Below are 24173 nucleotides of genomic sequence, written 5' to 3' on the forward strand. Positions count from 1 at the left end.
CAGTTCCCTCCCGTGCACTAGTTGCTCGTGGGCCGCATAAGAGCTCTGGATGGGCTGGTTCCGGCCCCCGGACCTTATGTTTGACACCCCTGCTCTAGACAAAGACCCTTTCTGCCCCCTCCCTACACATACCAGCTAGGCCCAACCCAAACATAATGTAAAAACAAACTGTATCACATGCCTGGTTCCAAGAGCCTCAGAGTGACCAGAGCCCCCAATCTTGCTGCCTAGCCCCCCCCCCCGCAGCCCTTCCCCCTTTCTTAGCACCATTTTAGAAATGTGCCTCAGCTGATACTTAAGCCATACTTGGTTCCTGCTTGTTGCAGTCAAGAGGGAAATTAGGTGTGCTGATTAGAAGGATATTTTTTCTCTCCCCTTGAGAGTTGCTGGGAAGTGCTAACTGCAGTTGACCCAGGAAGCTGGCTCTTGGGATCCAGATGGCCTCCATTGAGAGCTAAGCTGTTGTGTCTATGTGTTACATGTATTAGATTTGATTAATTGCATCAGGTCTGGGCATGAGGTTTTTTTTTTAAGAGATGAGGGCAGTTTGGAAGAGGGATTAATACTCACGATGCTCATCCCATCTTCATTTCTGGTAAACACGTTTTGTGTTTTGATGAGCAGTTATATTCATTTTCATTTCATTATTGTATTTATTCATTACACTTTTTCAGTGTTCAGCTGGTTTCTGTCTGCTGTGCTTTGCTGGCTGTAATGGTTTGTTGTGTTTTGTTTCCCATCCAGTGTGCATGCAATGTTCAGGGATTGTTCCCCTAGAGAGACAGGTAGCATGATAGAGTGTAGAGACAGAGGCTTGCATTTCAACAGCCTGAGGAACTGAGGGGCTGTGAGTCTCTTGAAGTGCTTCTCTGGATGGCTACCATTTTCCAGTCAAAATGCCCAGCTGTCTCCTTCATATATATATATATGTGTGTGTGTGTGTGTGTGTGTATTTCTTTTCTGTTTTTTAATTTCTTTGTTATAAAATTCTTAATAAAACTCTAAAAAAAATAACCAACATCTCCAAGGGAGAAAATGCCTGACATTGCAAGGAGGGTACAAAAGAAGGCATCTCACAGCCCCAGTAAGCAAGGTGGAGTGGCAGGCAGTGTCTTGCATTGGGCTACCACAGGCAGGGAGCAAGGCAGAGCAGGCCACTGAACTTCCCAAGAAAGATGGCTGCAGAAAAGGCAGAGCAGCAGCATTGCAACAGCAATATTATTTCTCAACCTATCATGACCTCTGTAGCACTGTTCACATTTTACAGTGAATACACGTACATCCTGCCTGCGTGTGCATACATCTGCTTGTAAGAAAGAGCCAATATATGTTCACTTTGCAAGTGAAACTGGAGACCAGTGCCTGGATAAATGGGGGACTTATATCACACTTTCGGTGGTACATGCATTGACTGTAACATGAGAATTACTCAACCCCCATACATAGAACAATGAGGTGTACTGTATGTGCATTCACTGTAACTTGTGAGCAGGGCTTCTGTCTTTCACAGATAAAGGGGATCACCATTCTTGCCCTGGTCTTAGATGATGAAGAAGAAGAAGAGTAGGTTTTTATACCCCACTTTTCTCTACCCTAAGGAGTCTGAAAGCAACTTACAATCACCTTCCTTTCCTGTCCTCGCAACAGTCACCTTGTGAGGTAGGTGGGGATGAGAGAGTTCTGAGAGAACTGTGACTGGCCCAAGGTCACCCAGCTGGCTTCATGTGTAGGAGTGGGGAATCAAACACAGTTCTCCAGATTAGAGCCTGCCGTTCTTAGCTACTTCACCACACTGGTCACTACCTATCTCTTGTTCACTGTTCAGACAATATATGTTAGTGCCTGGTAGAAAATGAACATGAGAATAATAGTGCTTGGTGGAAATCCCTTCTGTGTCTATAGATCACACTGAGTGACACAGAGGCAGACAAAGTAACAGACTGTGTGTAGTGGTATGTCCTGCTGCTGTAACTTAGTGCTTTGTCATGCACTGTGCGTAATCACATTACCACATACTGACACTAACAGACCTATGGGCAGAGTACAGAATTTACTCAATAACTACATTTATGCTAGCATTAAGGCACGGGGAACCTCACTAAAATAGCTATACTCTCTGACACACTAGTAAAAAATAAACAATAAATCACACCGCCTAACATACAGGTAAATCACACTTCAGCTGTACAATTTGCAAAGCGTCAAAAAGACCCTGAAAGTGCTCAGTCTCACACAACAGGACTAATTCAGGCAAAGAGATGTTTGCTGAAGGGGATGTTATATAAAGTTAAGAAGCCCTCCCTAGCTCGACAATGATTGGTAGAAATGCTATCCAAAAAAATCTCATTTACTATAAGGCATGTTTTCTGCTAATTGGAAGTGTTCCATGTCAGTTTTTCCCCTCCTGGTAATCCTTCTCTCTGTGTATATGAACTCAGCTTGAATGCTTTAAACCAGGCCGCCAGACACTAGGATAACAAATATTAAGGGATATTAATGACAGTCTTTGATTTTCCTGGTCAGTTTTGTTCTAGTAGTGTGAATAATTAATATCATTTTTGAACATGAAAAATGTTTCTCTTCCCCCCCCCACACTCTCCCTCTCTGTCTCACGCATGCGCGTGCACACGCGCGCGTGCACGCACACACACACACGTGTTTTCTAACTCTTGTATCATCAAATGCTAACTAAAGGGAAATTAGAGGTGCTGCTGCGACATCAGGAAAGCAGGAGTTCAAGTTGCACTGTTTGAAAGTCTGTTTTTACTTGTCTTTGGGGTGGTTAGACTTGATGGCTTTTGGTCTTCGTATACAGCCAGGGCTCTTTTTGTAGAAAAAGCCCAGCAGGAACTCATTACCATAATAGGCCACACCCAACAGCAGAAACTCATTAGCATATTGGGCCACAACCCTGACAGCACAGCTCATTAGCACATTAGGCCGCACCCCCATGTTATCAGAAGTGTGGTTATCCAGCCATACCCACCTTTTGCTTGTTATTCTGTTTACCTTGTTTGTTGTCAAAACCCAGGGCTTTTTTGTAGCAGGAACTCCTTTGCATGTTAGGCCACACACCCCTAATGTAGCCAATCCTAATGAGTGTCTGCTGTTGGGTGTGGCCTATTATGCTAATGAGTTCCTGCTGGGTGTGGCCAACTTGGGAGCCAGCCGGAACTCCGTTCCTGTGCGTTCCTGCCCCAAAATAGCCCTGTATACAGCTGTGTGAAGCGACCTAAGGCAGGGAAGGCCAGGGCAGTGGAGGTGGGGAGAAATACACTAGTTAAGGAAATGGAAACAGGATATCAAGTAGAGCAGATTTTGAAGAGGAAGGAATACTGTGCAGAACTAGGGAAATATGGAAGAGGGGACAAACAGGATTGATTGAGATCTGAGAAGAAGATTGACACTTGGGGAGCATGGCCAGCAGTGGTAGCTGGCGGCCTCTTCCCAGCAACTCCGTGCTGAAACAGTGGAGGTTTCATATGTGAAGCCACTTCATATGTGGCAGTGTCACTTCCATGTAGGAAGGTTTTTCTCTCTGTTTTTCTCTCCTGGCCCCACTAGTGGACACTGTGTGACAGAGTGTTGGACTGGATGGGCCATTGGCCTGATCCAACATTGGCTTCTCTTATGTTCTTAAACCTGCTTGTACACTGGCATATGTATGTACACATGGCAGGGATGTGGCTTTCCAATGCACTTGTAACAAAATGGCTACGTGTGCAATTCTCCCCTAGAGCAGTGGACAAATATAATCTGCACATAGGTTTCCTACGTGGATGTTAGATCATTGCATGTGAAATGGTAAATTGGAGTCTTGGAGCTGTAAGCAAGGATTAGGATGCTGACAGGCCTGCCAAGAGCTACTGCAGTTCTCCATGCAAAGATCCTCTCTAGCAACTTCCTCACATTCACTGAAGCTTGATTAGAGCAGATAGGCTGCTGCTAACACCTTGCAGCACACTGCCCTGCTTCTTGGACTTCTGGAATTTTGCTCTTCTTGGCAGCCCAGGGTGTTAGCACTGACAAGTTTGACACTTGTGTGAGACAAATGTCTCATAGCAGTTCCTCAGATGTGCCCATCCCTTTTGCCTCACTGCTTCATTCGCTGTGGCCTTCAGTTGGTTTTTCTCTCTGTTGCAAGCAGGAGATGGCTGTAGATGCAGGGAGGTGCAGTTGTTCACTGTGGTTGTTCCTGCTCCCACTACAGTGCTGCCCAATGAAGGGGTTCCTCCCCTTCTCCTAGGACCTGAGTTGCCTTGGAGATTGGCTTCCCACCACATCCTGCTGACGACAATGTTGTATTCCAAGTGCCAGCAAATTGTTTGTGGGAGTGACTGGTTGTCATGGCAATAATGCACTGGACTCAAAAAAAGGAGGAGGGAACCGGTTCCAGAGCATGATTTGGGACTAATAGAGGAATTGGTACAGACCCCTTTTTAATATTACTCACCTCTCTGCTTCAAGGGTGTGTCTTGGAACAACTTTTTCACAAGTGTAGTGCCACTTGCTGTGGGCCTAATTAAGCCAGGTCAGAGCTGGTTTTCAGAGGCCAGAATTCAGTGTGCAAAACAAAAGTCTCTCTATTTTCTTTCACCAGGAGGTTCCAGACCTAATCCAGCTATTCCCCCCCCCTCCCCATCCCTGACTCACAAAAGTTTATGCTGGAATAAATGTTGTTAGTCTTTGAGGTGCCACTCAACTTCTTTTATTTCGCTACGATAGACTAACATGTCTTTTCCTCTGGAAACATCAAATTCAGGGACATTCAACAAAAGCCTGTTACACCGAATGGCAAAGCTCTGGCTCTGGACCTTCCTGGATCTAATCTCTCAACCTGCTTTATTTCTCTCTCCTGCACCCCCCCCCCCCCCACCCCCCGTAGCCTTTCTGCAGGATATTGAATCCCTTAACTATCTCCTCTATATCCCTTCCAGGTGGGCAAGGCAAAACAATTATCCTTATTGATTTGTGTTTGTTTATTCATTTAAATATATGAGTATTTTAATTTGCCTGTTGCCCAGCAGTGACATTAACCTATAAAGAGTGTAGGCGAAAGAGCAAACAAGCTGTAATTAAACAGCTTTCTGAAATAACTGTTTGGCAAACACGTCCCCTCACGTGCAACCCTGAATATAGGGGTTCTTTTGTGTCATGATTAAACATGATCTAGGGAGAGGGTGGTTCTACCTGGAGGTCTCTTCAGCCCCTTGCAGAGTTCGTACAGAAATTTGTACCTGATGGTACATCCAGAAGAGATCAGATAGTCACACTAGATCAGTGGTGGCGAACCTATGGCACGGGTGCCAGAGGTGGCACTCAGAGCCCTCTCTGTGGGCACGCGTGCCATCGCCCCAGCCAGGCCCAGACCATCATTAAAGTGTTGAATTCTCTGCCAAATAATTTTAAGTAAATGAAAGCATTTGGGATTGCCTTCCTTACTTTGTTTGGATCATCTTAAGTTAATGTATGGGTTGTTTTTTCTAAAGTAAAACCTCAGTATTCAGGTTAAATTGCCGTGTAGGCACTTTGCGATAAATAAGTGGGTTTTGGGTCGCAGTTTGGGCACTCGGTCTCTAAAACATTCGTTATCACTGCACTAGATTTATTTATTTATTTATCCTTCGGCTTGATATACCGCCCTAACCCCCGTAGGGGTCTCTGGGCGGTTTACAGTTCTTGGGTGCTAATCACCTATATCGACCCTAACTATGGCCACACATTGGTACAGGGGGGGGGGGAATTCCCTACCGACACCCTGGTGAAAGCATTCCTCGGCTCGGCTTCTTCTGGCTGCATGATGTCCGGTGCTCAGGCAGACGGGGTGTGTGTGTAGGGAACGCCGGCGACGTCGTCCTCGGCCCGACCATGTCCTACCAGGCCTGGTTCTCCACCCTGAGCAATCTGCGTAGCCACTTGGAACAGCATGATGAAGAGGGCGCCACTTGGGCTGCGCTAGGTCCCCAATGTAGGTGGTGGTGGGGAGGCAATAGGCCTCCCCCCCCCATGGTCACCTGCTAGACCTTCGCCATCACCTAGCCAGGTCTGAGCCACACCACTGAAGCCTGGCTAGCTCTGCTAGGGCTCAGCTGGCTTGTGCAGCAGCAAATGATGAACAGCATACATGATGAAGTACCTTGAATTGGCCCTGGATGAGACATTGAAAAATCTGATTGGATCAGCCATGTCGTTAAACGTCAACATATATGAGCCTATGAAGCTCTCAGTTTGGATCAGGCTGGTAGTGCTGGAGAAGGGTGTAGGATTAATGTGCCCCTTTTCCAATGTAAATTGTCTCCATAGGGGTGCTGTTTGCCCTGTAGGGAAAAAAAAAACACTGTGGCAAATAGAGCCACCAGGGAGGGGGTAAAATTACACCAAGAAAGGGAGTAAATGGAAGATTCCCCCCTCCACCTTGCTTAGTGTTACGGTGCTGATTAAAATTTGGGCTCCCAGTAGTTACTGTTTGTAGAAATATTAAGGAAACTAGATATCTGATCATGGATCTCCAGTATATCATCTAGTCTGGTCCCAACAGTAATATGAAAAAAATCCTGTCTCAGTATTACTTCCAATAGCGCTCTCTCTCTCTCTCTCTCTCACACACACTCACACATACACACCAACACACACACACACCAATTAAAAAGCAGAATGTAAAAGAATGACTCAGAGGAACCCACTTTCTCTGATATGGCATGAATGAGCTCCTCTGAGTAATTCTTTTGGCATCTGTACTGAGCATGCCTCCTGACCAGAAGGTGGCAAGGCTAGCAAAGTAAATCATGCAGAGATATAACAGGGTTCTCTTAGAGGGAGACAGTCACATTGGAAATGATGGGGTGATTCAATCACCTCTTGTATGGAGATGCAGGTGAATTACTCACCCTTAGGCTGAATGGAAGACGGGCAAGGCCAGAGAAAGTGGTGGGTCTTGCATGGAGGTTTTTTGTGGTTCAGTCGCACAGTTGAGTCCGACTCTTCGCGACCCCATGGACTAGCTCCCGCCAGGCCCTCCTGTCTTCCGCCATCCTCTGAACTTTGCTCAATTTCATGTTCGTTGCATCGATGACACTAACCATCTCATCCTTTGCCGTCCCCGTCTTCTTTGACCTTCAATCTTTCCCAGCATCAGGGTCTTCTTGGTGGCCAAAGTATTTGAGCTTCAGTTTCATTATCTGGCCTTCCAGGGAACAGTCAGGGTTGATTTCTTTTAGGATTGACTGATTTGATCTTCTTGCAGTGTTTAGGTTCGCCATCGCTTTCCTCCCAAGGAGCAGGCGTCTTTTAATTTCATGGCTGCTGTCACAGTCTGCGGTGATCTGGGATCCCAGGAACGTGAAGTCTGTCACTACGTCCACGACTTCCCCTTCTATTTGCCAAGGAGTGATGGGGCCAGATGCCATGATCTTAGTTTTTTTGATGTTGAGCTTCAAGCCCACTTTTGCACTCTCCTCTTTTACCCTGAACAAGAGGGTCTTTAGGTCCTCTTCACTTTCTGCCATTAGAGTGGTATCGTCTGCATATCTGAGGTTGTTAATCTTTTCCCCAAAAATCTTAATTCCTGCTTGTGACTCATCCAGGCCAGCATTTCGCATGATGTACTCTGCATATATATTAAATAAGCAAGGTGACAATATACTTCCTTGTCGTACTCCTTTTCCTATCCTATGGAATCAGTTGTTCTATATCTGGTTCTAACTGTTGCTTCTTGGCCCTTATACAGGTTTCTCAAGAGACATGTGAGGTAGCAGACAGCATTTTCTATGGGAGAAAGATATGAGTTCACAGAAGCCTAATTGGATGCTGGCGTGATCCTGCACATATGGCTAAGTGGTAGCAAACGTGCTTTGGCTGCATAAGGCTTTGGGTTCAGCCCCTGGCCTCTTCAGTTAGCAAACGTGCTTTGGATGCATAAGGCTTTGGGTTCAGCCCCTGGCCTCTTCAGTTAAGGATGTCAGGCTGTGAGTGTTGGGAAGGCTGGAGAGCAGCTGCCATTCAGAGTAAGCTGTACTGTGCTAGATGAACCGATGGGCTGACTAGATGTAAAACAGTTTCATAGATGTTCCTATGGTCATTGTAGTAAGTGTCTACTTCTTTATTTTTTTACATTTATAGTCCACCTTTCTTACGGGGACTCAAGGCGGATTACACACGGTGAGTCAGTACAAAGTGACAAATTGGTTCAATAACCAATGCAGTTAGGATTTTAGAAGTCTGGAACCACCAGAAAGAACTGAAGCATAGCATAAGTATTCACATGTCACATTAAGCAGTACAGAAATTACGTAAATTGGATCCTACGTACAATACGCTGTACACAGCTGTATAGACCACAGTCCCTATTCATTTATCCAAGCAAGTTTGTGAAACCATTTTGTACGGTGCAACCCTGATACCTGTGCAGAAAAGCAGGTCTGCATAGTTTGCGGAAAGCCAGGAGAGTGGGAGCTTTCCTGACCTTCACGGGGAAACCTTTTCCACAGGACAGGAGCCACAACAGAGAGAAGAGAAGGCACATGGACAGGCGGTTGTTGATTTTGCCCATTTGCAGGTTGACACCTGCAGAAGCCCCTGCTGACTTGAGTGAAGTTGTGGCAGAACAGAGAGAGAGAGAGAGAGAGAGAGAGAGACTGTCCTGCAAATAAGAGGGACCAAGGCCATGAAGGGCTTTCTGTGTGATAGCCAATAGCTTAAACTGAGCCCAGTAACAGATGGGCAGCCAGTGGAGCGTCTGCATAATGGAAGTGATATGCATGCTCCATCTAGCTCCAGTTAATAGCTGAGCTGCAGCAATCTGGACCAGTTGGAGCTTCTGAGTTGATTTTTGAGGGGAGACTAATGTACAGTGCATTGATCCAGGTGGCCAGGTCAGCCATATCAAAGCAAGGGTCTATCTAATGGGCTAGGCTGAGTTGGTAGAAAGCCTTTTTTGCAGCTGCATTAATGTATATGGCCAACATACATAGAATGGGAACAAGCATGCTGTCCCCCACTAGTAGATGTTTGCATCATGTAAGCACAGGTGTGTCCATGTGGTCAGGACCACTGTTCCCAATCATGGGGATGGATCCTACAAGCATATGGTTGGATCCTGCAAGTGTACAGTTTGAATGCATGCAGTGCTGTGTCCATGTGAGGTATTTGCATGGAGGTGAGGATTGGGTCCGTACCCCATGCCCCCTTTGCATGTATTGGCCCTGTATGTAGGGTTTATTTATTTATTATCAAATTTATACCCCGCCCTCCCCGCAAAGCGGTTGCCAACTCTAGGTTGGGAAATTCCTGGAGATTCGGAGAGGATGGAATTTGGGAAGGGATGGGACCTCCACAGGGTATAATACCATACAGTCCACCCTCCAAAGCAGCCATTTCCTCCAGAGGAACTAATCTCTGTAGTTTGGAGCGCAGTTGTAATTCCAGGAGATCTCCAGGCCCCACTTGGATATTGGCAGCCCTACCTATGTGTCGTGTGTGCAGGGCTCTAGCTTCCTCTCTTTTATGAAATCCTAGCAAAGGTCCATCCCGTTTATCTCTAACCAAGTAGGGGTTGTCTTTTCAATGTATAATGGACAGAAATCCACTAGTGAAGCTGTTTCCTGGCATGGACTAGCAGGGTTGAGAGAACCCTTCACTTGATGAATTTCTGCTTGCTACACAGCTGTTAAAGCTTGCCTCTCTTTGTTTTAAAAAAATGGTGCTACCCTATTTGCAAATGTCCCTCTCCACTGTAGGTCACCTTTCCTCTTCCATTGGATCCCTCTGCTGGAACCTCAGGACTGGACCACATAGAGGCCCAATTGTCTTGAGTGAAATTATGAGGCCAGCCAGCAGCATTTTTGGCATTGTTCACAAAGCGCCTATTAATGCCCATTGGAACAATGTCCTGATTCTGCAAGCACAATAGGGAAGAGCTGCCAGCACAGACTGTTCTTGTTGCTGAGAGCTACCTGCACCCTCACCTGAAAGAGAGTGACCATTCAGATCCAAATGCTGAAGGAGAAAATACATTGATTATCAGTACCCAGAACTTCAACAAGCATGGTAGCATCTCCCCCCCCCCACGTATACCCAGTCTGAAAGCACAGACCATTTCCACAAAAGTGCAACCCCCCACATCAGCATTCTTAAACAATTGAACTATGCAAAACTTTCCATGATACATTTTGCCTCCCTAGGAGTGGATCCGAACTTTGTGCCCTCTTGCCTCTCAGTCACTATAGAGTTTTTAGCCGAATGCTAGAGTATCCCCTGCATGACATGCCCAGTGCAATGACGTCACCTATGGTGACATCATCACACCAGGTGCAGTGGAGCTCTTCGGGGGTAGCGCTCCCCCCGCCGGCCAGCTGGCCAGTGGTGGATTGAGGCCCCCAAAATCGAGGGAACCCCCGCCCCCATCGGGGGGATGGCAGCCCTATCATCAGGAGAGTAGGCCTCTAGCCACCCACTATCCCTGTTTCCAAGGACTGTTCATGCTTGGAATAGCTTCTGGGTATTTGTATTGGGTGGCTGGCTGGGGCTTGGAAAGAAATCCAGTAATTGTTCTAATCTATAGACTGGAGTATTTGCTGGATGATTACTTTGAAGTTGGCCTAATTTCCCAGTAATTACGTTTTTTTGGAAGTTCCTGTAGAAGCCATAATACAACCGGAAAGTGCACGGATTTGTGGCTAGTAACTGAAGATCCGAAAGAACAAATTAACAGCTCTGAAGTCAGAAACGCAAAGCAGAACTATTCATGGGGCTGCCAGCCTCCAGGTGAGGCCTGACTATCTACTGGAATTACAACTGATCCCCAGATGACAGAGGTCGTTTTCCCTGGAGGAAACGGCTGCCTTGGAGGGTGGACTGCATGGCATTATGCCTCTGGAGGTCCCTCTGCTCCCCAAACCCTGCCGTCCCCAAACATCCAGGAATTTCTCAACCCAGAGTTGACAATCCTATTCTAGAACTAATTCAAGAACTATTATTATTATTATTTAGTTAGTTAAAGTCAAATACCTTTTATTGGCATACAATATTAGAAAAAAAGCAATTCCCAGTATTAATACAATCCAGTAGAAATTATAAAAATAGATCATCGTGGTAAACCATTCCAAGGATATGTCAGGCCTATAACATACCTCAAGTTGTCACAAGATAGATTTGACCATACAGAAGATAGCTGAATCGTAAAATAAATTGAATTCTAAACTTTTAAACTTAAGGTATTTTTTTGTTTTTTTAAATTATAATTTAAGAATCATTAATATGATCAGGATCATTCTTCCATTTTATAAAACCATGAAGAAACTTAGCAGTCAGTTCAATGATCTCCGGGTCTCGTGAAGCAAGGAGTATTTAGTTAGTAAAAAAAAACGTTTTTATATGTTTTACATACCCACTGCCTTTTGGGACTGCCTAAAGATCTGCCCTTCCAGAATCTCTGTGGACAAAGGGTCTATTTTACCACGCAGAGCAAATTTGCATTCAATGAGGTAGAATAGAAAACGTACTAAATAAGCAAAGTGAGAACTACAAAATTGATATTCATCACAACTTCTCAGAATCTGAAATGGGACTTTTTGCATTTCAAGCACAATCAAATCTTTCTTTTGAGGGAGTTTTTATGAAAAGCTTAGAAACTCATGTTGATGAACTGTAAATCAGTAATAATAAGGAATCGACTATTGATTGATTTCTGACTCAACTTTCTCCAATAAGCATATGAGACTGATTAATGAATCAAAGAACAATTAAAACATTAAAGGCAATTAAAAAACAGAACTGAAAATGGGAAGAATGCTATTGATGGTCTTTTAAGGCTGTTAGATAATTTTAGATCATTTTGATGATTGCTTGTCAGAACTTTCCTTGGGAGCATGTATACTGAGTTGTATGATATAATTGGGGGGGGGGAATTAAAATCAAAGACCAGCATAGTTTAAAACCTTTTTTACACAGCACCAAATGTTATCTGAAAGAGGAAGGTTCATATCCCTCCTATAAAAATAACCAAGACGGGCTTAGCGGCACTTCTAAAGGGAAGGAATTTGACATTTATGGCAGCACCAGTGAGAAGTTTCTGCACCCCGTACTTGGCAGTCTGATCTCAAAAGAAGTGGACGACAGCAGAAGAGCTGCCTTTGCAAAATAATACGACAAAGGGGTTTATCTGAAAGGAACCAGAGTCTAGGCTGTGTAAGTTTTTTTAAAGACCCCAAACAGTACTTTTATATTTAATACATTTATACCTTTAAAATTTATCCCATATTCAATATTATTAATAACTGGGATTGTTGGGGGGTTACAAATTAGGAGAATATAAATTACATTTGAATTTTGCAAGCAAGTTCATATGAGGATGATATAATTTCCCCCCCCCCAAAGGTTAATTTCTCTTGGAATAACAAGAATACTAATAATAAGCTAACAGATATCATACATGTGACACTGACATATACAATGTGAAATTCTAATTCTGTTCCATATCTTGTGAAGTTCCCAAATCTAAATTTAAGTAGCTGCATAACTAGGAGATTAATTAGCTCCATAGTGTACTGTTGAGGTTAGGAAACGCTGTTCTTTTCATAGCAAAAAATCTGCAATTGTTTTTTGAGATATGTGAAGTCCACCTGGAACTCTTCTCTTCTATGTGGAAGTTCATTATGACTGAAATTAGATAGCTTGCAGCTGAAAAACAAAACACAGTTGTATGAATCCTCACCCCCCCCCCCTTTATTTGCTGGAATGAAGAGAACCTTTTATGCACCGATCTACTTTCTGTGGGAAGAGATTGTTACCTCTCTATTCCTCTTTTGATAATTGTTTTTAAGGTTCCCATTATGAGATTTACATTTTCAGCCTCTGTAGCTTTCTTTGATTACTTTGCAATACTTCTCTCGTCTTGATACATGAGTTCCATACCTGCCAATGGGGTTTCAGAAACATGCTCTTTCCAGGAAATGCTTCCCCACAACCAGACCCTTTTATTCACAATAAATTTGCAGTAAACAAATGTTTTATTCACAATGAAGAAGCCTCCCTTCTTAAAGTGCAGTGTTGCTCCTCTGTCTGGCTGTGCAAAGATACGAGGCAACAAAGTGAGGTGATGCATATGCTCTGTTGGCCCATCTCTCCTAAACTCTCTCCAAGCGGCTGCTGGCACCCTGAGCCCCAGGAATTCATCTCCTATTGGGCATCTACATCAGCCTCTTCCGGAATTATTCGTGCTTCATTAACACCAGAGTGCAGCATTTGTTGATTTTAAAATATTTATGTGCTGCTTTTATGTCCTACACTCAAAGCCAGTTTCCACAGATATGGACAATACTACAGACATCAAAATATTAAAACCTTGGGCCAGTCATGCTCTCTTAGCCAAACCTACCTCTCAGGGTTGTTGTCGGGATAAAGCAGAGGAGAGGACAACAACATAATTTACTTTGGATCCCCATCGAGGGGAAATGTGGGTATAAATGAAGTAAAATAAATAAATAATCAGACTATCAGCACAACAGCAGGTCAGTTTGTAAATGGTGGCAGGCTTAACTAGTATGGGAAATTACAGCTGTTTCTATACAAATGCTAGAAGTGTCCGAGGTAAAATCGGGGAGTTGGAGTGCTTGGTGTTGGAGGGAAAAATAGACATTGTGGGTATTTCAGAAACTTGGTGGGATGAGGAAAATCAGTGGGATACGGTGATTCTTGGTTATATATTCTTCACCCAAAGAGTGATTAACACTTGGAATTCACTGCCACAGGAAATGGTGGCGGCTACAAGCATGGACAGCTTCAAAAGGGAATTAGATAGGCATATGGACCAGATAGGCAGAGGAGCTGCGGTGGCTCAAGTGGTTAAGACGCTGAACTGCAGGCTGTGGAAGGTCAGTAGTTCAGCAGTTCAAGACCCGGGTGCCGCAAGACGGGGTGAGCTCCTGTCTCTAGTTCCAGCTCCTGCCAACCTAGCAGTTCGAAAGCAAGAAATTGCAAGTAGATAAATAGGTACCACTTCAGTGGGAAGGTAACAGCGTTCCGTGCGCCTTGGTGTTTAGTCATGCCGGCCACATGACCACGGAAACATCTTTGGACAGCGCTGGCTCTTCGACTTTGAAACGGAGATGAGCACCGCAACCCTAGAGTCGGATTCGACTGGCTTTCGAGCAAGGGAACCTTTACCTTTACCTTTATGGAGCAGAGGTCCATCAGTGGCTATTAGCCACAAGGTATAGATAGGGGCTCTGGGGCAAGTGATGCTGTCTTCTTGGTGCTTGGGGGGGGGGCAACAGGGGGGGGGCTTTAATGTCCTGGCCCCACTGCTGGACCTCCTGATGGCACTGGTATTTCTGGCCACTGTGTGACACAGAGTGTTGGACTGGATGGGCCTTTGGCCTGATCCAACATTGGCATCTCTTATGTTCTTATGTTCTTAAATGCCCCTTCAAATAGTTCGGCCTTGTATTTTGTTCACCAAAATACACTCCCCCCCCCCCCCCCAGAGTTGGTGTCACCCAGAGGTGACACTTCCCACACTTCTGGGCAGCCGATTCCAAAGGGCTGCCACTGGAAAAGCCCAAGTATGAGTCCCAACTCCTGACATTCCTCGGCACTGGGACAGCCCTTGTGGTGGTGCACATAGTGTCCTTGATGGCTTCAGCCAGAAGAAGCAGTCCAGCAAGTGTGCTAGTCCCATTATTGTCACTTTAACAGCACTGAAGCGCATTGAAATGCTTTTGTGTGGCTTTCTCTGTTTACTAGCACATGGAGCTACTAATTCACTTCAATCAGTTAGGAAATCCCTAATGAAACAGCTATTCTGGTAGAGGCGTCTCATTCTCCTGGTAAATGTTCTGTGATTAATCTATCCCTCTCTCTTTGCAGGTCACCTTAAAAAAACAAAAAAAAAAACCTGATGCTTTTATTATGTTGATTGCTTTACACTGAGCCCCTTTTAAGGCCTCTTAGAGAGACTGAAACCCAACCGAACGTTTTTCTCTATGGCAATCTGATCTGTGTACACACACAAGGAAGACAAGCTGTGCTTACAGGGGACAGATGCTGACATCTATTGAGACATCAGTAGCTGCTTTAATAGCAGATCCCCAGTTCTGCTACTGGATGATTAAAATCAAAAAGCCTTCCCACCCTCTGTGAAAGCTACACTGGGGTCTCTAGGAGTAATGCTGGTCTCATGCATATGATTAGTTCCACACTGGCTTCTGGAGATGGTATTACTAAACTACCCCTGGGAACATCAAAAGCATTGCAGAAAAACACCCTGGGTTCAAGTTTATTTAAGTTCCACAGGCAATTAGTCTAATCTCAAAGTAAAATGTCTAGCATTTCTTCCCATTTTGACGATACTGCAGACGTAGGCGTCAGCAGAGAATTAAGTCTGTCTCCCCTGCTGCAACAGTGCCTACCTCTGTAGCCTACAAGCACTCCTCCTTCTCCCAAACTCCCTCCCTAGTTGCTTATCTTGTTGGGATTAAGCCCAGCAAACAGAACTTGCCCTGAGTCTAGCAGTGAACAACCCCATGGCTAGTATGGGCCTGCCCCCTTTGTCACCCTAGATTAGAGCTGGCAGGGATCAGAGAAAAACAAAGAGGATTAATGATTCCCTGGCAGGTAGGAGGGTACCTGGATTAAGAGTAACCGTCATTGCTAAAGCTCTAATAACTGTCAGGCATTTTCCTCCATTGCCTTTTGGTCTTTACTATCTCATACTTTCCGAGGCCAAGACCCAGCTACTGATGCCCTCAGCTTGGGATGCCGGTGGGGGCAGGGGTCTTCCACTGCCGGGCCCTACCTTTCCACCAGGAATTACTCCCCCCAAAGGAGGGAACACTGGAAATTAAAACTCCCCCAAAACCAGAGCATCACCTCCCCCTGATGTCCCCGATATTCCTACGTCACTTCCTGGTCACATAAACATGTTGCTGAAATGCCGGGCATTCCTCCCTGCTCCTAGTAAGGATGCCCCCACCCCCACCCCCTGCCGGCTGCTTGGAGGGACCTGGCTGCTCAGAGGGACCTGACAACCCTTGGCTCAGGCTCTGGGCTACTAACAGAAAGACCTGTCCCTTGAGATGTTCCTTGCTGATAATGTCTGCGTTCCCATTGGAGAGCTGGGCTCTTCTTGGGCCAACGCTGAAGACTAAGTCCTGCCCTTTGGCCACATCTAGTTCTCCATTGGTGGGGGGCTTTTTAAGAGTCTACTAGACCAGAGTGGTAATTTATAAACTAATAGGCTCAGAACATTGATGGTTCTCCACTAACTATGGAGGGCAGTGTCGGATGAATCCATCAGGTTCCCTATTAACACTCAGCCTCCTGCTGATTGTCCCTCTGAGTGTTTCCCAGCACCTCTTCTCTGCTTATTACAGCTATGGAATCTAATTAGCCAGTTGCCATCTCCGGGCTCAGTACCCAGGGGGATCCAGTGGCACTTTGCTGGTTATTAAAAGCTACTGTATCTTAGAGGAGAGGAGATAAGTTCCAGAAAAACAGGAGGATGCTAGAGAAAAGGAGGTGTTACTTCTGCCTTGGAAGGGACGTCACTTACATTGGCCACAGGTTCTCCCAGAAGCTTCCTGGAACGACTTGATGCCATTTCTCTTTGTGTTCTGTGCTGTCTTAGGAAGGAGTGAAAGAATGACTAGTTGTTGGGCTCTGAGCCATTGAATTCTGTACCAAAGTGGAGAAACAGGAACTGCTGTGAATACCGGGAGTTTGGCATTCTGCCCTTGAGTGGTCAATGGAGTAGTAACTTCTTCTCAGAGCCCTAAATTGCTTTAGCTTGAGCCACTTGACCTCAGGAACCCTGAGTTACAGAACATTCTTCCCCAGGGCCGTAGCCAGGATTTTTTTCATGGGGCACACTAATTTGATTAAACTGGTTTTCCCTCCCAGAGCTCCTTAAACCTTCCCTCCAGGAAGATGCTTTCCATCCGCCAATGTGCCAGCCAGCCAAAGTGCTGTGCCAGGCTGACGGGCTCCCGCAGCAGCTGGCCCCGGCCTCACTGGGTGTGGAGCAGGAAGGCCAGCTCAGCCCACACATGCGGCCACAGCAGCCCAGCTGGCCGACATCACTTGCTTGCGCTGCAGGAAGAACATCGCTGGCAGCAACTGCCAGAGCTGGTCGAGGGTGGGCCCAGGATGGCACTGCCACTGACTCCACCTCTGCCAGCCAGAGAAGGAGGGGGAGAGAAAGAGGAGAGGGCTCTTTTGGCCCTGCACATTCCTTGCACCCACGGCGGCTGGAGAGGCATGGCACAGCTCCTGGCTTCTTCCGTCCAGGGTCTGCTCTGCTGTGGTCGGGGGGGGCGGCGCTGCAGATTCGATAGGGGGCACAACCTCCAGCAAACCCCCCCCCCCCAGCTGGCTATGGGCCTGTTCTTCCCAGTTCCATATTTGGTTTTTGCCAGCCAGTGTTTTGTTCTTGCCTTGAAAATGCTAGTGGTCCCCAAACAGAGAGCTGAGACATAACGTTGGATCTTCCATTCCCTCATTCTTTCAGAACTTTGTTTCCCTCTTGCCCATCTTAGCCCACAACTGATTCTGCCTCCTTCACTTCGGCCCCTCTCCCTCCTGGGTAATTGTCCGCTTGTTGCCTTGTACTTCTCTGTATATTTCTTTGCAACAAGAAAGGTTGGGATTGGATTTCCTTATTCCAATGAATTTTGGCTTTAGAAAAAACCCCTTATCATGGTTTCAAAAGCAAAGTTTCCAATATGGAGGAAGGTGAATGGGGTAGATCTGGAATCAGAACATTAATTTATTTGATTTGATTTGTACCCCGCCCTCCCCGCTGAGGCAGGCTCAGGGCGGCTTACATAAAAATAGCAACAGATAAATTGGCCCCCACTTGTAATTGCACAAGTGAATGAAAGTCTAATGCTCGCTTAGTGATCCCAGAGCAGCTAGACTAGGGTTGCCAAGTCCTACCTGGCCAGTGGCAGGGGGTTCCCGTGTTCCCTCCGGGATGTTCTGCCACATGCAGGAAGCTGATGTGGGGGGGGGGGTGATGCTCTAGTTTTTGGGCAAAACTCTAAATTTTTGCCTTAAAAACCATGGAGTTTGGAGTTGTGTGACCTTAACGAAATGGAAAACTAGACTACTGGCTACAAGTGGCAGGGAAGTGTAATAGAAGTAGCCTGGAGGGTGCTTACAATTCTGGGATAAGGGGCTGTGGGTACTGCAGAGAAGCAAGATTCCAGTGAGCTAGCCTCCTTAAAATTAGGCTGGAGATAGGCAATAGGATTTAAGAGTGTTGGGATTCTTTATTCAAGGTCGATGGTTGTATTGCAAACACAGAGCCACACTTAGTAAAAGAAAAATATCTTTACTATAAAAACAAAATAAAACATGGGTATGGTACTTTGGATAAAATAAATAAAATAAAAAGTTACATATTTGCAGTTACTCTCAGTAATATATGCTAACAGCTACATCTTTCTATCTCTCTTGGCTTCTAGAAGAGAACTACCACTTTGGTTCACACAAAGGGCCATAAACTTGTGAATACATTAATGCTAGATCGAAGCATTTCTACAAACAAGATGTTAGTTGACCAATACAAAGGTTACAGGTCACTTCATTAGGATAAACAACTCCCACAAACTTTCCCATTGTTGAATACATTACATAACGTAACATCCTGTTTCCTAACAACATTTAACTCTGTAATGACTGAAGCGTAAGCAACTTGCAATTCCAACAAAGAGAGCTAAGGTTGATGTGACAGAGAGGAGACATTTCCCATGGGGTACACAACTCCTCCTTTTGTCCCACTGTGATCTGTGGCCAAACGGGTTTTGCAGGTTTTTGAGGCTGTACAAAAACCCCGTTAGATCAGAGACAATAGTGGGGGCAGGAAAAAAGGAGCCTATCCACCACGAGCACCGATGCCTCTTTATTTCATCTCCTTCAACTCTCTTCAAAGTGGTTGTCTGTCTCCAGTCTCCAGTTTGGAGACACTTATTTTGATCCCTGTCAGTACAGCTGTCTTCACTCCTTTGAGCAGGGAAACAGAGAAAGGATGGGTAAGTGTATCCACTCTGGGTTCAAAAATGGACTGGAGAAAAGGGTTAGGTGGATGTGGCTGCAAAAGGTCTCTTTTGCTCAGTGCGCACAGGCCGATTCTGCAAAAGCAGTTGTTCCGCCCTCGGTCTCCCGTTTCCCCCATTTGTAGTGCTCAGTTTCCCACTATTTGCTGCGCAGCCGCATTTTGACCTGCATCTCCCACCCCCGCCCCCCGATTTCCCCTGCGTCTTCTTGATCCTTATAGGGAGAAGATGCAGGTCAAAATGCAGCCACACAGCAAATAGTGGGAAATTGAGCAGTACAACCAGGGGGGGGGGGGGGGAAACAGGAGACCGAGGGCGAAACAACTGCTTTTGCGGACTTGGTGACAGTCACTCTTCCCCTTCCCAGCTGCTTCCTTGTGGTTTGTTTCTATCCTCCACACCTATCAAGTGGACAAATAAATGCTGTCCCTTACAGATGGTTGTCCTGATGGACCCGATGGAGGACCCTGACGATGTGCTACGCGCCAACCGCTCACGGGAGAAATCCTACATGTTTGATGTTGCCTTTGATTTTGCTGCTACACAGGTCAGAATTTCATACATTTGTATTCCACTTACCCAGGGCCATCAGGACCAAAGGTGATACTGTGCAACAGACACACCCTCCCAATGTATATATATTTTTAAATGAAAAACTGCTGCAGGAGACTGCAAATTTGATCAGAGGGTCAAAGTAGGGGGAGAGGTTCAGACCCCCCCCCCCAGTCAAAACCTCTCTTTCTAAGCTGCTTTTGCACCACAGGGGGACATATACATTGGTTTGGTACCTGTATTATCTCCCATGGTTGAAAAGTAGCTGGGGGTGGATTTTGAGAGAGAAAATGGCCAGGGCGGAAAGGGTAAGCAGCTTCTACCCCTATCCCATTCTTCTGTTCTCAGCTTCCTAGAAATGTCGGGAGCATTTTAGCCATGTCTGCTGTGTAACATCTAGTTTAGTCCTAAAATGGTTTTGTAATCCCAGCCTCCCCTTCTTGCCTGTTTTAGGTATAGTACCAGGTGGCAGGTGGGATGGCAGGACCAAACCTCAAGATACCGTTTCATCAGCTCCATTTCAAAGTAATCTGCCATTATAGTGAAACTGGAGCTCTTTAGTGAGGTCTGCCCCTGGAGTGCACCTGGAGAGAAAGTTGGGAAGGGGGTAGTGAAAGAGAAGGAACAAGAGGGATTTTGGTGTTGAACAGACAACCAAACAGTTGTCACAATTTGCATGCGTATTGCCTTCTAGTTGCTAATAATTGTTACTCAGGGTATGGGTAAAATGCACTGAATTCTCCTGTTGGACCTGTTACATTAAAGTGCCTTGTTTGTCAAATTGTGTACTGAAGGAGGTACACAAACACACAGAGAGCCAGACTCCCCAGTCAAGTTTGTATGTCTTTGTTGAGCTTGGAGGTAGAATCTAGTCACTGTGATAGGAATGTCTATGTGCAACATGGTATAAGTTTTCCTTGTACCTTTATTTTCCACCAGATTTTCAGTTCTCTGAAACCAATTCTTTTTAACCGGTTTGCCCTCCAGTGTTAGCAGAATTTATGCTGGCATGGGTTGGAAGAGAGGAGAATTCTTCTCTGAATCAGATTCACCATCTGAGCAAGAGAGGAATTTGGCAGCTGGGAAGTTTGTCTTGTGCGCTACACCAAAGGAATACAAAATTTAATCACCCTCTCTCAAAATAGGGAGATCTCATGATTGGGGGGAGGGGGACACAGCGAGAAGGCCATCAAGCCAAGAGTCTAAAATTACTTAATTGTACCACTGGGATGGCCCTGGAACCCAGTTGTCCAGGGGAGTGGTCAGTTTCTTCCAGACGTTGGATGGTTCACTAGCGGTTTGAGAATCTCTGTTCATAAGAGCTAAACCCTGGTGATGCTTCCTCTCACTGAGATCCATTTTTGTTCCACTGTTTCCCTGGAAACAATTTCTTTCTTTGATAACCTCATGTTTCCATGTCCCTTTGACAGGAGATGGTCTACCGTGCCACCACCAGAGGTCTCATAGAAGGCGTCATCTCTGGATACAATGCTACTGTTTTTGCCTATGGCCCCACTGGTAAGAGAACAGGTCCTGCTCTGAATGAGACACACTATTGGGAAATCGTTTCAGCTCACCATCAGTTTGTGACAACCAAGCTCTGGTTACTGCAGGGATTCAGGTTTTAGCTCAGAAAGCTGTGGGAAAAACATTCAGAGTTGCTTTGATGGGTACCTGGCTGAATTCCCTGAGTGTGAGGCAGGGCAGGATCAAGAGAAAGCATCTTTGGACCAGATGCGTTGCTCCCTTTAAAAACCAACAGGATTTTTGAACCTGCTTTGCTGTGCCCTGTGATTGTAGAAAATAAACTGCGTGTTCACTATCATTGGAGTAAATCTGAGACAAGAAACTGGATAAATGTTCTTATTAAATCCTTGGACAAACCTCTCTCTAGCATTCCTGACTCTCACGTAGCTTCTCCAACCAGACTGTGCCTCTTCCTTCCAGAACAGCCATTCTAAGAATCAGCTTATCCCAGGAAAGTCATTTTTAGAGTGGAGATAGACATAAATTCAGTTGCTTTTTCTGTTTGAACAAAGCCAGATTTGCACAGTACTGATTTGCTAGCAGTGACATCAATCATAAAGCAAACTCCCTTTCTAAAACCCAGGTTTGGTAAGGCTGAGTTCCAAATTCCACCACCACTAAAATGCATATGTGTCAGCTATTTATTAGCCATCAATTTCTTTACTCTGTTTCTATCCTTAGGGTGTGGAAAGACCTATACTATGCTTGGCACTGACAATGAACCTGGAATCTACGTTCGGACACTCAATGATCTTTTCCGTGCTATTGAGGAGACCAGCAATGACATGGAGTATGAAGTGTCCATGTCCTACCTAGAGGTGAGACTGGGGTCACCTCAGGCACGGAAGGAGTGTGTGTGTGTGCATGTGTATGTGTGCCTATACCTCATGGCCCAGAGATGGGAAGGGATTGGTCACTCTCAGGGCCTTTGGGTATCTCATCTTCTGTGCTCTGATTCCTGTAACTATTTCTGAAGTGCTCCTAGAATCATGACACTTCCTACAATGTTTTTCTTGGAGAAGAGGCTGAACTATATCTGTGTAACTGAAGCTGAGCTGTGAAGCACAAAGATTCACATCTCTTTGCTCATTACGGAGATGCACATTTTCTACTTTCATCTGAACAACCCAAGAAGCAAAGAGTTGCATGAGAAGGAGCCTCCCCAATAAAGATGCAGCTTTGCTCTAAATCTTGCAGTTGCTCAGCTGTCCTTAACCCTCCCCCAACCCTCTGCCTCTCCCCAGACACCCCATTCATCCCTTCTGTTTTTATGGCTAGCGAGCACACCATGCTGTGCACAGATAATCCCCTTGGTTACACACCAGGATGAAGGCTAGTACAATATTGACACACGTGAGCAGCTTGGAACAAACAGACAACCTGCAACAAAGCAGGGAAGGCAGGAGCAAGAGGCTGGAAGAACAGGACCTTGTCCCATACCCAGTTCTCAGCTGCCTCTGTTCTTCCTCCAGCTCACCTTTAAGGTATATTCAGGCTTTAGCCCATGCAGTCATGGTTTTCAGTGAGCTTGGACTGCCAGGCACCAAATTCAACCTAGATCAGTGTTTGGCACAAGAGCAGCTTTTCAAGCATATGACAGAAGCTGACCAAAACTGAGCCCAGCTCATGGTCAGGAACCATGCAACCAGCTCACTACAGGCAGCTGAAAGTCAGCACTGGCTGATGGAACAAGATCCTTGTTGCCACAGGCGGAACCATAATGTCAGTAGTCTCCATTCCAGCTCCTTTGACTTCTAGAGCTAATTGGATGATTCCTGTAACCTCAGGCAAAGAGATACAGTCCCACTGGTACTTCTGGAAATAATGAGATCTAGATGTCACTCTTAACAATAACAATAATATAGAAGAGTTATGCTCCACTTTTCTACTGTAAACGATAATAAAGGTAGCTTACGTGATCAAACTGTAAAAAGAAGAAGCACGCAAAAGCCATAAAAATGTGAACATGTACATCACATGTTTGCATTTATTTTAATAATATCTATTCCACTTTTGCCATCATAGCACTCAAGGTGGCTTATAGAAAATTTATAAAATACAAACAATAATCACATATTAAAATTACATTTCTGAAAATATTATCAACAGAAAGCCTGGGTAAGCAAGGACAACTGGTGCCAGAAATTTAGCACACTTGGTGAATATTGGCGGGATGGGTGTTCAATAATCATGGTTCCACCACAAAAAAAAGGCCTTGTCTAAAACAGCAATCTGTAGCAGCACCACCAGAATCCTAAACCAAATAAAACAGCAGTACACAGAAATAAAAATTTAAATTAATAGATTCAGAATGGATAAGATAGCAGAATTCAGTAGTGAATAGATTAAGACCATAAAATAAAACATATTGCTCAGTTTTCCCTCCCTTGCACACAAAAAAGAAAAGCCTAGCTTTCAGATGTGCTGAGCAGAGCAAGGAGAGTAATGGAGTAGGATACATTTCCTAAACCTCTTTTGCTGCCAGGGCTTCTCTCAAGGAACTGTAGATCTGTAAGGTAGCTGAGAATTTGCTTAGGCTTGACATACATTCTCCTAGCAGCTGCTTCTGTGTACACACTGTGCCGTATGCTGTTAGCTTCTTGCATGAATAGGCACATACAAAAGATCTCTCTCGACCACATACATGATTCCAGTTTGCCCCACCAGATGGACAAATGCCCTGCTCAAAGATACTTAAACTTGACTGTCAAACTACTTTGGCTCCTGCCATTGGGATCTACTGTCTTTCTCTTAACTAGATCTACAATGAGATGATCCGGGATCTGCTCAACCCTTCCCTTGGCTACCTGGACCTCCGTGAAGATTCCAAGGGCATAATCCAAGTGGCTGGTATTACTGAAGTGTCCACCATCAATGCTAAGGAGGTGAATGGGGATCAGCCAATTATAAAAGTAGAGAGGGCCAGAAATGCTGCTGCTCCCCTATGCAGTTCTGCAGGGTAGTAATCCCACTGACTCATTTAATGTTCTGCAAGAGCCTGCCCATAGTTTTTTACTTTTCACTGTAGTGAATTGAAGGTTGTTC

The 24173-nt window shown here is 45.3% G+C and overlaps 1 protein-coding gene across 1 annotated transcript in view; it reads left to right on the forward strand.

Moving 5' to 3' along the window:
* Positions 1-24173, forward strand: part of KIF19 (kinesin family member 19) — a 50063-nt gene that overhangs the window by 5152 nt on the left and 20738 nt on the right. The window contains exons 3-6 of the mRNA XM_015408798.1: positions 19486-19596; positions 21032-21119; positions 21810-21946; positions 23888-24013. Of these exons, the coding sequence (XP_015264284.1) occupies positions 19486-19596; positions 21032-21119; positions 21810-21946; positions 23888-24013 (462 nt within the window). The remainder of the gene's footprint in view (positions 1-19485; positions 19597-21031; positions 21120-21809; positions 21947-23887; positions 24014-24173) is intronic.

The sequence above is a fragment of the Gekko japonicus genome, unplaced genomic scaffold (assembly GCF_001447785.1).
Source record: "Gekko japonicus isolate JY-2015 unplaced genomic scaffold, Gekko_japonicus_V1.1 scaffold57, whole genome shotgun sequence".
NCBI classification, from domain to species: Eukaryota; Metazoa; Chordata; class Lepidosauria; order Squamata; family Gekkonidae; genus Gekko; species Gekko japonicus.